The sequence below is a fragment of the Oncorhynchus mykiss genome, chromosome 1 (assembly GCF_057628025.1).
Source record: "Oncorhynchus mykiss isolate SJ-2025 chromosome 1, ASM5762802v1, whole genome shotgun sequence".
Taxonomy (NCBI): Eukaryota; Metazoa; Chordata; class Actinopteri; order Salmoniformes; family Salmonidae; genus Oncorhynchus; species Oncorhynchus mykiss.
The window spans coordinates 82,131,190-82,148,370 of NC_143022.1; the positions used below are offsets into that span (position 1 = coordinate 82,131,190).

The 17,181-nt window shown below is 43.0% G+C and overlaps 1 protein-coding gene across 2 annotated transcripts in view; it reads right to left on the reverse strand.

The window, feature by feature from the left end:
- LOC110532724 (attractin-like protein 1) overlaps positions 1-17,181 on the reverse strand; it is a 322,954-nt gene that overhangs the window by 213,363 nt on the left and 92,410 nt on the right. For both annotated transcript variants that reach the window (XM_036986147.2, XM_036986138.2), the window contains 4 exons: positions 15,600-15,813; positions 14,409-14,597; positions 1,378-1,614; positions 358-495 (listed from right to left, as the gene is read on the reverse strand). In XM_036986147.2, the coding sequence (XP_036842042.1) occupies positions 358-495; positions 1,378-1,614; positions 14,409-14,597; positions 15,600-15,813 (778 nt within the window). The remainder of the gene's footprint in view (positions 1-357; positions 496-1,377; positions 1,615-14,408; positions 14,598-15,599; positions 15,814-17,181) is intronic.

The following is a 17,181-nucleotide window of genomic DNA, read 5'->3' on the forward strand; positions in this document are numbered from 1 at the left end:
TAATGTCATACGCCAAGCGGGGAAAACGCACACCTGTCAGCTGGAGAATTATGTTATTACACCTTCCTCTCTCTCACTCTCTTTCTCCTACTCTTTCTGTCTATCCCACTATCATAGTCTCCATTTCTCAGATCAGGGTTTCATAACAATGTTCACCACAGGACTGGACAGGGTTGATAGAACTGTGATTAAAAACAGAGCTGCTGAAGTGCCTGTCTACTGCATCTTTCAACACAGTCGTTTCTGGCTCTACTGTTGTTCAAACAGTCTGCTTCTTGGAGGACGCACAGATCTCAGAGCCAAAACCTTTAAACACTGGCCCCTCCAGTCCACTCTGGTGCACTGCACTGTACTTACCCTGGCACTTCCCGCCGTTAGTGGGGTCGCCATGGTAACCAGGCATGCAAGTCTGGCACTGCGGTCCGGTGGTCAAGTTCCTGCACTGCTCACAAGCACTGCCGTTCACACACGTACTGTGGCCGTTACACTGACAAGCTGGGGAAGAGGGAGGGAGAGAGAATCAAGAGGGTTTGGGTGTATAGCTTTAAGTGTGAGGAGGGTTTGGGTGTATAGCTTTACGTGTGAGGAGGGTTTGGGTGTATAGCTTTACGTGTGAGGAGGGTTTGGGTGTATAGCTTTAAGTGTGAGGAGGGTTTGGGTGTATAGCTTTACGTGTGAGGAGGGTTTGGGTGTATAGCTTTACGTGTGAGGAGGGTTTGGGTGTATAGCTTTACGTGTGAGGAGGGTTTGGGTGTATAGCTTTACGTGTGAGGAGGGTTTGGGTGTATAGCTTTACGTGTGAGGAGGGTTTGGGTGTATAGCTTTACGTGTGAGGAGGGTTTGGGTGTATAGCTTTACGTGTGAGGAGGGTTTGGGTGTATAGCTTTACGTGTGAGGAGGGTTTGGGTGTATAGCTTTACATGTGAGGAGGGTTTGGGTATATAGCTTTAAGTGTGAGGAGGGTTTGGGTATATAGCTTTAAGTGTGAGGAGGGTTTGGGTATATAGCTTTAAGTGTGAGGAGGAGGTGTATAGCTTTAAGTGTGAGGAGGAGGTGTATAGCTTTACGTGTGAAGAGGGGATGTATAGCTTTAAGTGTGAGGGGATGTATTGCTTTAAGTGTGAGGAGGGGATGTATAGCTTTAAGTGTGAGGAGGGGATGTATAGCTTTAAGTGTGAGGAGGGGATGTATAGCTTTAAGTGTGAGGAGGGGATGTATAGCTTTAAGTGTGAGGAGGGGATGTATAGCTTTAAGTGTGAAGGCAAGGGATGGAATACAAATGTGTTTTTGTGCATTTATGGTTGTATTGATGTGCTACATGACGTGTCTCTCTTGCTCTGTCTGTCTGCGTGTCTGTCTGCGTGTCTCTTGACTCACCAGGGCAGTGGATGTAGGCCCAGTCAAACCCTTTATCTCTGGGGCACAGACCAGGCTCCAGCACCATGTCTCTGTCCCTCTCCCTGTCTCTGGGCTGTCTGAAGGGGCTTTTCATGGGCCCGCGGTATGACCCCTCCATACACTGGCCCTTCCCTGTGTTAGTGGGGTCTCCACACCAGCCACACTCTGCCTGATCCAAACACTGGCCACACGTCCTCAGGCCCGAGCAGTTCTGAGCTACAAGAGAAAGAGAGACCGAGACAGACAGAGCAAGAGAGAGAGAGAGAGAGATTATTCAGACACAGAAAAGTCCCTAGTAGAATACTTGTCTGATCTTGATAATATTCACCCGTAGTATAAATAACCACTGTTACATCCATCCACCACATAAATAAAGTAGACATGTTACTCATTACTTTATTCATTCTGTTAGCATTGGGAGGCTATACTCTCTAATACGTTCTTAGACAGCCACTGGCTCTTACTGTAATAGCCAGAGGGTTCATTATTTAATGTATTAGAGGGTGGGTATAAATGTATTGGTTTTCATTATTATTCCCATCTTTAGGACACTGGTTATTGTCTGAGCCAAGTTATCAAGGCTTGAGTTGGAGATAACAACATTGAAGTTGATAAAGTATAGTTTATTATGGTGCTGTAAGCCCTTATTACATACAGTGCAAGCGTCACGTCTGGAGGAAACCTGGCATCATCCCTACGGTGAAGCATGGTGGTGGCAGCACTATAATAAACTACTATACTGTGGGGATGTTTTTCAGCGGCAGGGACTGAGAGACTAGTCAGGGATGAGGGAAAGATGAACGGAGCAAAGTACAGAGATCCCTGATGAAAACCTGCTCCAGAGAGCTCAGGACCTCAGACTGGGGTGAAGGTTCACATACCAACAGGACAACAACCGTACGCACACAACCAAGACAGCTCAGGAGTGGCTTCGGGACAAGTCTCTGAATGTCCTTGAGTGGCCAAGCCAGAGCCCAGACTTGAACCCGATCAAACATCTCTGGGGAGACCTGAAAATAGCTGTGCAGCGATACTCCCCATCCAACCTGACAGAGCTTGAGAGGATCTGCCGAGAAGAATAGGAGAAACTCCCCAAATACAGGTGTACCAAGCTTGTAGCGTCATACCCAAGATGATTCAAGGCTGTAAGCGCTGCCAAAGGTGCTTCAACAAAGTACTAAGGGTCTGAATACTTTTGTAAATGTGATTTTTCCATTTTTAATTGATGAATTTGCAAACATTTCACAAAAAAAAACTGTTTTTGCTTTGTCATTATGGGGTATTGTGTATAGATTGATGAGGGAAAAATGAATTGAATACATTTTATAATAAGCCTGTAACATAACAAAATGTGGAAAAGGGGAAGGGGTCTGAATACTTTCCGAATGCACTACACTCTCTTCACATCATCGATTGAAAGCTGGACTCTGACTCAGGATTCCAACCAAAGAGCGACAATTTGCAAACATTTAGGAAACGTGCCCTTGGTTATGTCTATCAGAGAAGGGAGAGGGCTGAGGGTGGCAGCCATGTTGGAACCCGTCGTGGTTGGCTGACGAGTACAGCCCCTAGGCCAAGGTGAATATCGGTTCATACAACAGACCCAACGTTTAGACAACAAAACACTTAATGTCTTTGATAAAGCCCCCCAGGACCAAACAACTTCTATCGACGTGAGATATTTACTGAATATTAACATGTGCAACATCGGCAATTTAAATCAGAAAGTAAGGATGTTCTGTCAGTTTAGAGGACAAAGTTAGCTCAAAAAGCCCCAATGGAGGTGCACTTTCTTTCCATATAAGCTTTCATGTATTGTATGTCAACCTTGCTTTCAAATACATTTCTGACACATACAGTGGGGAGAACAAGTATTTGATACACTGCCGATTTTGCAGGTTTTCCTACTTACAAAGCATCTAGAGGTCTGTAATTTTTTATCATAGGTACACTTCAACTGTGAGAGACGGAATCTAAAACAAAAACCCAGATAATCACTTTGTCTGATTTTTAAGTAATTCATTTGCATTTTATTGCATGACATAAGTATTTGATACATCAGAAAAGCAGAACTTAATTTTTGGTACAGAAACGTTGGTTTGCAATTACAGAGATCATAGGTTTCCTGTAGTTCTTGACCAGGTTTGCACACACTGCAGCAGGGATTTTGGCCCACTCCTCCATACAGACCTTCTCCAGATGTCTTATTTTTTTCTTTATTATACATTGTAGAGCAATAGTGAAGACATTAAAACTATGAAATAACATATGGAATCATGTAGTAACCAAAAAAGTGGTAAATAAATCAAAATATATATATTTTTTGAGATTCTTCAAAGTAGCCACCCTTTGCCTTGATGACAGCTTTGTACACTCTTGGCATTCTCTCAACCAGCTTCATGAGGTAGTCACCTGGAATGCATTTCAATTAACAGGTGTGCCTTGTTAAAAGTTAACTTGTGGAGTTTCTTTCCTTCTTAATGCGTTTGAGCCAATCAGTTTTGTTGTGACAATGTAGGGGTGGTATACAGAAGATATCCTAAATCCATATTATGGCAAGAACAGCTCAAATAAGCAAAGAGAAATGACAGTCCATCATTACTTTAAGACATGAAGGTCAGTCAATACGGAACATTTCAAGAACTTTGAAAGTTTCTTCAAGTGCAGTCACAAAAAACATCAAGCGCTATGATGAAACTGGCTCTCATGAGGACCGCCACAGGGAAGGAAGAGACAAAGTCTTGTTCATATTGTTGAGGCCACAACCAGTTGACCTGTTTAACTACTCCATGATGGCCAAACCTGAGTCAATCATTTACATTTATATTGTATTACTGTTATACAGTATAAGCAGGCTATGAATATAGAATCACAAACAAAAATAAACTAATCAAAATATAATTTATAACACTTTTTGAGTTACTACATGATTCCATATGTGTTATTTCATAGTTTTGATGTCTTCATTATTATTCTACAATGTAGAAAATAGTAAAAAATAAAGCTTTAACTGGTACTGTATGTTATAATATGGCTTTTGTTTCCTGGATTGGCGTCCCCGGTGATTTTACCCATGCACAGCTAATGTGTGTATCTACAGACATTTAGTTAGTAACTCTGGCAAACATAGAATCTTAACTGCCTGTCCTTGACGAAGCAGAGTTGGGACTAATACACTTCTAACTTCCTTGTCAACGTTTCATTCTTCTTGAGGACATATCCAGTGAAAAAAAGTGCTTTGTGTTGCTTAAACTTTCCAGTGGCTTGACCTTTTCTTTCCTAAATAAATGGAATTCCATAAACGTCGTCTCTGTTGAGGATACATTGGTATTCATAAAATGATTCTGACATTCAAACGAAAGCTTTACTGGGAAATTAGAAAATACATATTTTACAGCATTCAACGCTTACAAAGAATATCTCCATCCATAACTTCCTTTAATGGATTCAGAAGCCGAGGTAAGCTTGGTGGGCTAGTTAAATTGGTTTTCATTCAGAGCGTGTGAGAAGTTGGACTGGTCGATTGAACTTTTATGAATTGTTTTATTATTTTCCTGCTTTGAACTTGTTGTCGAGCATAACAGGAAATAATGTGATTGTGATTCAATATTTATAGCCTGCTTATACTGTGTAACAATAATACAATATAAATGTAAATGATTGACTCAGGTTTGGCCATCATGGAGTAGTTAAACAAGTCAACTGGTTGTGAGCTCCACAATATGAACAAATAGCTTTGAAACACAACTGAAGCAGGACACACAAGTTAACTCAAAAATAACCCCTATGAGACCAAAAGGTACGAGGGAGTTATCCAAGATGTTCCTTTCTATTGTCATGTGAGTTTTCCTGGATGAACGGTAGAATTAGAATTTTTGCCAGGAGATATGGTTTTGATCCACTCCCATTTCCACAAGCCACAGATGTGTTCAGCTGAACTTTTCTCCCCAAAATCTGTGTTTCCGAGTCTGTCCCTGTTGCATTATTCAACCATGCTGCTGATTAATTTCTAGGTTCTCGTCTGTTTCTCCAACTACAATCTTGTGCTTCATAATTAGAAACACAGAAGCTCTCCTCTCACCCGGCCTCAGAGAGGCAGTAGTGTTTACACAGGGTAGAAATATTGTCTTCCTAAGCACCAACACTTTTTTAGGCTTTCTCAAAGGGCTCTTGTAGTTGGTTTCAAGTTCAAGCAAAAGTGCACCTCCAAGTAGCAAGAATCAAAAAGCAGAATCGCTCATTTCAAAAAGCATGAAGCTAGGTTTATGCATCCCAGACATGATAGTTCAATAAGCAATCATATACACAACACTCTTTCACCATTCTGACTCCCATCTTCTTTATATTTCAGGAGGTTCATACCCTGTCTTTTTCCACGTGTATTGAGAACACTTTAAATGAAACATAACCCAGCCCAACCTCTGTCGATCACATAACAGAAGCCTAAAACACCTAAAAAATATATTGTTTTCTCAAACGATGCTGGGATTGTCTTAAGAACAGCTCGTCTATAAAGAACTGCTAATGACTTGTATCCTTCTCAATGACAGATCTGTAGCATCTGTATGGAAACCGTCTGTAAACTCTCCTTCCAGACCCATATCAAACATCTCCAATCCAAAGTTAAATCTAGAATTGGCTTCCTATTTCGCAACAAAGCATCCTTCACTCATGCTGCCAAACATACCCTTGTAAAACTGACCATCCTACCAATCCTCGACTTTGGCGATGTCATTTACAAAATAGCCTCCAATACCCTACTCAACAAATTGGATGCAGTCTATCACAGTGCAATCCGTTTTGTCACCAAAGCCCCATATACTACCCACCATTGCGACCTGTACGCTCTCGTTGGCTGGCCCTCGCTTCATACTCGTCGCCAAACCCACTGGCTCCATGTCATCTACAAGTCCCCCCTTATCTCAGCTCGCTGGTCACCATAGCATCTCCCACCTGTAGCACACGCTCCAGCAGGTATATCTCTCTAGTCACCCCCAAAACCAATTCTTTCTTTGGCCGCCTCTCTTTCCAGTTCTCTGCTGCCAATGACTGGAACGAGCTACAAAAATCTCTGAAACTGGAAACACTTATCTCCCTCACTAGCTTTAAGCACCAACTGTCAGAGCAGCTCACAGATTACTGCACCTGTACATAGCCCACCTATAATTTAGCCCAAACAACTACCTCTTTCCCAACTGTATTTTATTTATTTATTTATTTTGCTCCTTTGCACCCCATTATTTTTATTTCTACTTTGCACATTCTTCCATTGCAAAACTACCATTCCAGTGTTTTACTTGCTATATTGTATTTACCTTGCCACCATGGCCTTTTTTGCCTTTACCTCCCTTCTCACCTCATTTGCTCACATCGTATATAGACTTGTTTATACTGTAATATTGACTGTATGTTTGTTTTACTCCATGTGTAACTCTGTGTCGTTGTATCTGTCGAACTGCTTTGCTTTATCTTGGCCAGGTCGCAATTGTAAATGAGAACTTGTTCTCAACTTGCCTACCTGGTTAAATAAAGGTAAAATAAATAAATAAAATAAAAAATGGAGACTAGAGTGATGTACCATTGCTTTTCCGAAACGTACGCCTGTTTCTATGTCCCATCAACAAATGATCTGATCTATGCAGAAACAGAGAGCTCCTTTTTATTTCTGGTCCTGGATGGTCAGCCGTTGAAGTGTCCTGCTGTAAGGAATGCTTTGGGTATTTTCAAGTCCTTCAGTCGCGCACCTGATTCCCTTTATATTCAAGCTGGTCTGTAGCGCCCTGTGTGAGCTCAAAGCACACGGGGACGATGGTTGATTGCTTAACGAACATATGCAGGTGTTGGTCAGGTTAATGCTGCTGGACATTTGGGAGGTGTTCCAGGCAGATGGATGGGGATGGTGAATCACTCTGAGATGTAAAGAACTGGGCACTGCCCTCATTCGATGCCAAAGTGCCTTTGTGTGTGCGTGCGAGAGCGTGTGTAGGAGGTAAGCTGAACCTAACTAAGGAGAACAGGGACCTGGCTGAGTTCTAATTACCTGCTGAAATGTGACCTTAATGGGGAGAAAGCCCATTTCCAGGAACAGCAGCAGAATCACATTGTGTTCAGGGGGACATTCTGTCAGGAATACAGCCAGATTGGAGTTGCTGACCTCCCCCGGCCTTTCGAGATAAATACATCCTGTGGCTAGTACGCCAAATAGTGAATCTTGTTTCCTGTTTCTTGCAATATCCCCTCCAAACCAAAACACAAGAAATCATCTATCTAAAAAAAGACACAGAAAGTTACTGTGGATAGAGAAAAGGCAAACTTGACGGGAAAACATTGGAAATGATTTTCAGCTGAAGAGAACAGGCAAAGAACCACACTATCCTGCAGCTCATTGGCAATGGAGTCGAATAACAATTGAGTTTTGTATATTTGCTCTCCCCCTACAAAAACCTGCAACATACTAAACTTGATCAAATAATCCTAGGGCGAACCATGACATTTCTTTAAATGAACATGTTGAAAACAAAAAGACATTAGCACAATGCCGCACTGTGTTTGGCTGTAACAGTATATTTATTTATCTCCACGTTCTGAAGTACAAAAGCATGATATGGGCTTAGTGTACACAACGACGCTACCAACCATTTACATGCTGATTGGCCCCATATCGTCAGGCTTCCGAGAGTTGCATTACTCTGGAGGACAATAAAAACAATAGAACAATTTGCCTAATTTCATTCCCCAAATCTCAGAACCGACATGTAGAGTGTTAAGTGTGAGAAATGTCAGGCCATAAAACGAATACTGTACAAGCACACTGACCATGATATAGTAGCTGAACGGTAATGACTTCAGAATCCCCTGGTGACGGCACTGAGTACAACAATGACATGCACTGTGAATACTGTACAAGCACACTGACCATGATATAGTAGCTGAACGGTAATGACTTCAGAATCCCCTGGTGACGGCACTGAGTACAACAATGACATGCACTGTGAATACTGTACAAGCACACTGACCATGATATAGTAGCTGAACGGTAATGACTTCAGAATCCCCTGGTGACGGCACTGAGTACAACAATGACATGCACTGTGAATACTGTACAAGCACACTGACCATGATATAGTAGCTGAACGGTAATGACTTCAGAATCCCCTGGTGACGGCACTGAGTACAACAATGACATGCACTGTGAATACTGTACAAGCACACTGACCATGATATAGTAGCTGAACGGTAATGACTTCAGAATCCCCTGGTGACGGCACTGAGTACAACAATGACATGCACTGTGAATACTGTACAAGCACACTGACCATGATATAGTAGCTGAACGGTAATGACTTCAGAATCCCCTGGTGACGGCACTGAGTACAACAATGACATGCACTGTGAATACTGTACAAGCACACTGACCATGATATAGTAGCTGAACGGTAATGACTTCAGAATCCCCTGGTGACGGCACTGAGTACAACAATGACATGCACTGTGAATACTGTACAAGCACACTGACCATGATATAGTAGCTGAACGGTAATGACTTCAGAATCCCCTGGTGACGGCACTGAGTACAACAATGACATGCACTGTGAATACTGTACAAGCACACTGACCATGATATAGTAGCTGAACGGTAATGACTTCAGAATCCCCTGGTGACGGCACTGAGTACAACAATGACATGCACTGTGAATACTGTACAAGCACACTGACCATGATATAGTAGCTGAACGGTAATGACTTCAGAATCCCCTGGTGACGGCACTGAGTACAACAATGACATGCACTGTGAATACTGTACAAGCACACTGACCATGATATAGTAGCTGAACGGTAATGACTTCAGAATCCCCTGGTGACGGCACTGAGTACAACAATGACATGCACTGTGAATACTGTACAAGCACACTGACCATGATATAGTAGCTGAACGGTAATGACTTCAGAATCCCCTGGTGACGGCACTGAGTACAACAATGACATGCACTGTGAATACTGTACAAGCACACTGACCATGATATAGTAGCTGAACGGTAATGACTTCAGAATCCCCTGGTGACGGCACTGAGTACAACAATGACATGCACTGTGAATACTGTACAAGCACACTGACCATGATATAGTAGCTGAACGGTAATGACTTCAGAATCCCCTGGTGACGGCACTGAGTACAACAATGACATGCACTGTGAATACTGTACAAGCACACTGACCATGATATAGTAGCTGAACGGTAATGACTTCAGAATCCCCTGGTGACGGCACTGAGTACAACAATGACATGCACTGTGAATACTGTACAAGCACACTGACCATGATATAGTAGCTGAACGGTAATGACTTCAGAATCCCCTGGTGACGGCACTGAGTACAACAATGACATGCACTGTGAATACTGTACAAGCACACTGACCATGATATAGTAGCTGAACGGTAATGACTTCAGAATCCCCTGGTGACGGCACTGAGTACAACAATGACATGCACTGTGAATACTGTACAAGCACACTGACCATGATATAGTAGCTGAACGGTAATGACTTCAGAATCCCCTGGTGACGGCACTGAGTACAACAATGACATGCACTGTGAATACTGTACAAGCACACTGACCATGATATAGTAGCTGAACGGTAATGACTTCAGAATCCCCTGGTGACGGCACTGAGTACAACAATGACATGCACTGTGAATACTGTACAAGCACACTGACCATGATATAGTAGCTGAACGGTAATGACTTCAGAATCCCCTGGTGACGGCACTGAGTACAACAATGACATGCACTGTGAATACTGTACAAGCACACTGACCATGATATAGTAGCTGAACGGTAATGACTTCAGAATCCCCTGGTGACGGCACTGAGTACAACAATGACATGCACTGTGAATACTGTACAAGCACACTGACCATGATATAGTAGCTGAACGGTAATGACTTCAGAATCCCCTGGTGACGGCACTGAGTACAACAATGACATGCACTGTGAATACTGTACAAGCACACTGACCATGATATAGTAGCTGAACGGTAATGACTTCAGAATCCCCTGGTGACGGCACTGAGTACAACAATGACATGCACTGTGAATACTGTACAAGCACACTGACCATGATATAGTAGCTGAACGGTAATGACTTCAGAATCCCCTGGTGATGGCACTGAGTACAACAATGACATGCACTGTGAATACTGTACAAGCACACTGACCATGATATAGTAGCTGAACGGTAATGACTTCAGAATCCCCTGGTGACGGCACTGAGTACAACAATGACATGCACTGTGAATACTGTACAAGCACACTGACCATGATATAGTAGCTGAACGGTAATGACTTCAGAATCCCCTGGTGACGGCACTGAGTACAACAATGACATGCACTGTGAATACTGTACAAGCACACTGACCATTATATAGTAGCTGAACGGTAATGACTTCAGAATCCCCTGGTGACGGCACTGAGTACAACAATGACATGCACTGTGAATACTGTACAAGCACACTGACCATGATATAGTAGCTGAACGGTAATGACTTCAGAATCCCCTGGTGACGGCACTGAGTACAACAATGACATGCACTGTGAATACTGTACAAGCACACTGACCATGATATAGTAGCTGAACGGTAATGACTTCAGAATCCCCTGGTGACGGCACTGAGTACAACAATGACATGCACTGTGAATACTGTACAAGCACACTGACCATGATATAGTAGCTGAACGGTAATGACTTCAGAATCCCCTGGTGACGGCACTGAGTACAACAATGACATGCACTGTGAATACTGTACAAGCACACTGACCATGATATAGTAGCTGAACGGTAATGACTTCAGAATCCCCTGGTGATGGCACTGAGTACAACAATGACATGCACTGTGAATACTGTACAAGCACACTGACCATGATATAGTAGCTGAACGGTAATGACTTCAGAATCCCCTGGTGACGGCACTGAGTACAACAATGACATGCACTGTGAATACTGTACAAGCACACTGACCATGATATAGTAGCTGAACGGTAATGACTTCAGAATCCCCTGGTGACGGCACTGAGTACAACAATGACATGCACTGTGAATACTGTACAAGCACACTGACCATGATATAGTAGCTGAACGGTAATGACTTCAGAATCCCCTGGTGACGGCACTGAGTACAACAATGACATGCACTGTGAATACTGTACAAGCACACTGACCATGATATAGTAGCTGAACGGTAATGACTTCAGAATCCCCTGGTGACGGCACTGAGTACAACAATGACATGCACTGTGAATACTGTACAAGCACACTGACCATGATATAGTAGCTGAACGGTAATGACTTCAGAATCCCCTGGTGACGGCACTGAGTACAACAATGACATGCACTGTGAATACTGTACAAGCACACTGACCATGATATAGTAGCTGAACGGTAATGACTTCAGAATCCCCTGGTGACGGCACTGAGTACAACAATGACATGCACTGTGAATACTGTCGCTGACGTGGTATAATGGGGGGGGGGGGGGGGGGGGGGGGTGTTCGGGCATGTTGTGACCATGACGAAACGTGGTGAAAGCTCTACCCCCCATCTGTTTAATTGCTCACATGATGAAAAGTGGTAAAAACAGAGTCCTCAGACCGCAAGTTACTTGTTGCATTTGACTACAAGAACAGACACACAAAAAGTTACTATTGGTACCAACATCTGCTTGTGACATGACTTTTCAAAATAGCAATTGTGTAAAACACATACTGTTAATCTCGTAACAAAAAAATTTTCGGACATAAAAGGATCTATATATATATATAATATATATATATATATATATATATATATATATATATATATATCATGAGAAAGTTAAAATCCCAGAACCAATCGAACATCGGAGACCTTTAACGGAGGGCTTTTAGCTCAAAGAAAACACAAACTCGAAAACATGTATTTTTCATTAGAGTTGGATAAACATCGATACGTTATTGATTTTCCCATAGTACCCACGGCAGTACCTACAGTGCATTCACCTAAGAGTCTAGAAAAGTGGAAGCACCTGCTGACTGTGGAGCAGAACGAGTCCACAAACATCTGATCTCTCTGAGCTACATTAACCCTGAAGGATTCACTACTAACAAACAGGAACTCAGCTGAATATGGAATGGGACAGAGAGAGACACAGAGAGACCAAGAGAAAGACAAAGAGAGAGCGCGAGAGAGCGAGCCCAAGAGAGAGGTATAAGGTGCTGAAACAAATAATTCAATCCATCAACCTATCAATTCTACTCTAAGAGGTTTTCTACCAACAGCATTATTGTTGACCAGAGTAATGCTGTCACTTGCATTAGTGTCAATAGTAGTGGTACGATGACAGGCATTTGTTTAGAGTGATTGTTTGCAATAATCCATTTGCACATACAGTGGGGCAAAAAAGTATTTAGTCAGACACCAATTGTGCAAGTTCTCCCACTTAAAAAGATGAGAGAGGCCTGTAATTTTCATCATAGGTACAATTCAACTATGACAGACAAAATGAGAAATAAAACCCCAAATATCACATTGTAGGATTTTTTATGAATTTATTTGCAAATTATGGTGGAAAATAAGTATTTGGTCAATAACAAAAGTTTATTTCAATACTTTGTTATATACCCTTTGTTGGCAATGACAGAGGTCAAACGTTTTCTGGAAGTTTTGGCCCATTCCTCCATGCAGATCTCCTCTAGAGCAGTGATGTTTTGGGGCTGTTGCTGGGCAACACAGACTTACAACTCCCTCCAAAGATTTCCTATGGGGTTGAGATCTGGAGACTGGCTAGGCCACTCCAGGACCTTGAAATGCTTCTTACGAAGCCACTCCTTCGTTGCCCGGGCAGTATGTTTGGGATCATTGTCATGCTGAAAGACCCAGCCACGTTTCATGTTCAATGCCCTTGCTGATGGAAGGAGGTTTTCACTCAAAATCTTACGATACATGGCCCCATTCATTCTTTCCTTTACACGGATCAGTCGTCCTGGTCCCTTTGCAGAAAAACAGCCCCAAAGCATGATGTTTCCACCCCCATGCTTCACAGTAGGTATGGTGTTCTTTGGATGCAACTCAGCATTCTTTGTCCTCCAAACACGATGAGTTGAGTTTTTACCAAAAAGTTATATTTTGGTTTCATCTGACCATATGACATTCTCCCAATCTTCTTCTGGATCATCCAAAAGCTCTCTAGCAAACTTCAGACGGGCCTGGACATGTACTGGCTTAAGCAGCGGGACACGTCTGGCACTGCAGGATTTGAGTCCCTGGCGGCGTAGTGTGTTACTGATGGTAGGCTTTGTTACTTTGGTCCCAACTCTCTGCAGGTCATTCACTAGGTCCCCCCCTTGTGGTTCTGGGATTTTTGCTCACCGTTCTTGTGATCATTTTGACCCCACGGGGTGAGATCTTGCGTGGAGCCCCAGATCGAGGGAGATTAGCAGTGGTCTTGTATGTCTTCCATTTCCTAATAATTGCTCCCACAGTTGATTCCTTCAAGCCAAGCTGCTTACCTATTGCAGATTCAGTCTTCCCAGCCTGGTGCAGGTCTACAATTTTGTTTCTGGTGTCCTTTGACAGCTCTTTGGTCTTGGCCATAGTGGAGTTTGGAGTGGGACTGTTTGAGGTTGTGGACAGGTGTCTTTTATACTGATAACAAGTTCAAACAGGTGCCATTAATACAGGTAACGAGTGGAGGACAGAGGAGCCTCTTAAAGAAGAAGTTACAGGTCTGTGAGAGCCAGAAATCTTGCTTGTTTGTAGGTGACCAAATACTTGTTTTCCACCATAATTTGCAAATAAATTCATAAAAAATCCTACAATGAGAATTTCTGGATATTTTTTTTAAGTGGGAGAACTTGCACAATTGGTGGCTGACTAAATACTTTTTTGCCCCACTGTATTCCTTTTGGAGGTTGTATTGAAAACACACACAGTGGATGCTGGACAGTTTGACTCATCCAGTATGACTGGTATACTCACAGGCGCAGTCTCCAGTCTGCCACTCCAGACACTGTCCGTAGGGGAAGGAGATGACGTAGGCGTTGGAGTCCACACAACGCTGGGTGCTGCTGCACCACATACACTCCATGGCCTGGCTGGTGCAGTTGGCACAGGTGGTGCGCAGGGTGCAGGGCGTCTTACACGGACGGGCACTCTGGTTGGGGCTCACTGTAGACAGGAGAAAATAAGGTAACATTTAAATCATGTCTGTCCAGTGCAGAGTAGTGCTGAAAATCAACTGCAGTGTTTAAAGCAGACATTTCCTCTCTACCTTGGACAGAGTATTTTTTACAACAAGTACTCACATAACCATTCATTAAATAAGTCATTTAACTCAAGAGTAGACGTAACCAAGAGTAATTTCCTCTCTCAGTCTACCTCCATCATTTGAGCTGAGTTAGGACAGGCAAGTTATTTCAGAGTGGGAGACACCCCCGTGAGAGAGGAAGCAGAACGGTAATGAGAAACTGCAGGGTGTCTTTGGTTACCCATTCCCCCTCTACTCTGTCTGTACAAAGCGGAGCTATGGGAGGGATGGCGGCCAAAACCGAACACTTAAGGATTCATTTGCTTGGGCTCCCCAGCTATTCTGGGCTCTTAAAATCAGTTCTAGAATAGTTCAGTGGGGCTAAAAGCAGACAGGAAAAATACCATGAGTCAGATGAGCCTGTTGATTCCAGTTTCCTTGCATGTGTGTTTGTGTGAGTAGGACAGGTCGGTCACTGAGGGGCCATGATGGGGAGGAAGGTCAGCTACTGTCAAACAGTCCGGGCTATGATCTTCTCCAGTTGTACCACTACTCTTCCTAAAACAATATAGTATCCCTCCACATACAATCTGCCCCCTTTTAAATTCACTAGACTAGTGAATTCTGCCCCTTGTCACTGATGATGGCAACACGGGTTTCTGGATGTAAACTTTTCTTTGCCACTCCAACGGATCTCTAATTCAATAGTGTCTGATTGAGCTTTAGAATGATCACATACTAACAACTGCTGAATGGATCAATCACATGTTCAAGGGAGGCTTCTTAGAATTCACAAGGGTTGCAGGTGTCTTTGAGAATTAGTCTGTATTTAGTCTTCATTGTTCAAATCATCCCCACCTCAATTATTCTCCAGCTCTCCTTCCCTCTACTTCCCTCCCTCTCTCTCCCAGTCCCTCTCTCACCAACTGGTTTTTCACAGATGAGTCCGTCGGTGGTGGCGGTGCAGGGGTTGGCCTTGAGCCCTGCCACCTCTGCCCTCTCCAGGTAGGCACAGAAGCCTGAGTCGCTGGGCTCTCCAGTCAGCCACTGCAGAGAGGAGTTGGTGAAGGGAGACATGTCCTCCCAGCCCCAGTATGAGATGTTGATCTTTCTCAGGCCCACCCACGGAGCTATCTTCTACAGGACAAATAGAAGGGAGAAAAAGAGGTAGAGAGAGAAAAAGAGGTAGAGAGAGGGATAAAAAGAGGTAGAGAGAGAGAGAGAAAAGGAGGTAGAGCGAGAGAGAGAAAGAGGTAGAGCGAGAGAGAGAAAAAGAAGTAGAGAGAGAGAGAAAAAGAGGTAGAGAGAGGGAGAAAAAGAGGTAGAGAGAAGGAGAAAAAGAGGTAGAGAGAGAGAAAAAGAGGTAGAGAGAGGGAGAAAAAGAGGTAGAGAGAGAAAAAGAGGTAGAGAGAAAAAGAGGTAGAGAGAAAAAGAGGTAGAGAGAAAAAGAGGTAGAGAGAGAGAAAAAGAGGTAGAGCGAGGGAGAAAAAGAGGTAGCGCGAGGGAGAAAAAGAGGTAGAGAGAGAAAAAGAGGTCGAGCGAGAGAGAGAAAAAGAGGTAGAGCGAGAGAGAGAAAAAGAGGTAGAGCGAGAGAGAGAAAAAGAGGTAGAGCGAGAAAAAGAGATAGAGAGAGGGAGAAAAATAGGTAGGGAGAAAAGGAGGTAGAGAGAGGGAGAAAAAGAGGTAGAGAGAGGGAGAAAAAGAGGTAGAGAGAGGGAGAAAAAGAGGTAGAGAGTGGGAGAAAAAGAGGTAGAGAGTGGGAGAAAAAGAGAAAGACGAGAAGGAGATGGGGAGAGAAAGAAGAAAGAGAGAGAGAGAGGTTATGGATGGAGAGCATGGAATCTAAGCTAAGAGTTTTCTCTATTCTCCATGTTGAGGGTCAGTCAGTATGAAAACATGTTATTCATTTCCCAACATACAGTACATCATATATATTTGATCAAAGTAATGTTTATGTGAAATCTTAAATCAAACCGTTGGGCAAATTGCTATAATTACAGTGAAAGTGCCGACCTCAGCCAACACTAACCCATAAAACCAAGACAGGCCAGAGTCATTAAACTAAGGTACTTATTAGACTTTTACAAATGTCTGTGTATGAGTTATTTCATAACGGCAATAATGTCTCAAAAGTTTTACCTGTAATGAATGGTTAATTAGCCGGCAACACCTGCTATGATCTATCACACAGTGAACATTTACAAGAGCGGAACACTTGAGTAACCGAGGGAGACCGGAAGGATTCAAATCCTGAAACACTTGTTGCTGTACTCTGAAAATGCACTTGAATTCAAATCCCCTATTACAGGCCAACTGGGACAAAAAATAATGAATTGCTTGGATGAAAAGAAAACTGATTATTGTAGCCACGAAGAGCATAAACTCCTTCCAAATAACTGGCAGAAAAGAGCTAAGAGGGATGGATACCTGTTGCCACTGCATCATAAAACATCAAAGGTGAGCCTTATTATAAAGAACAGTGTTAATATTCAAAGAGCAGAAACA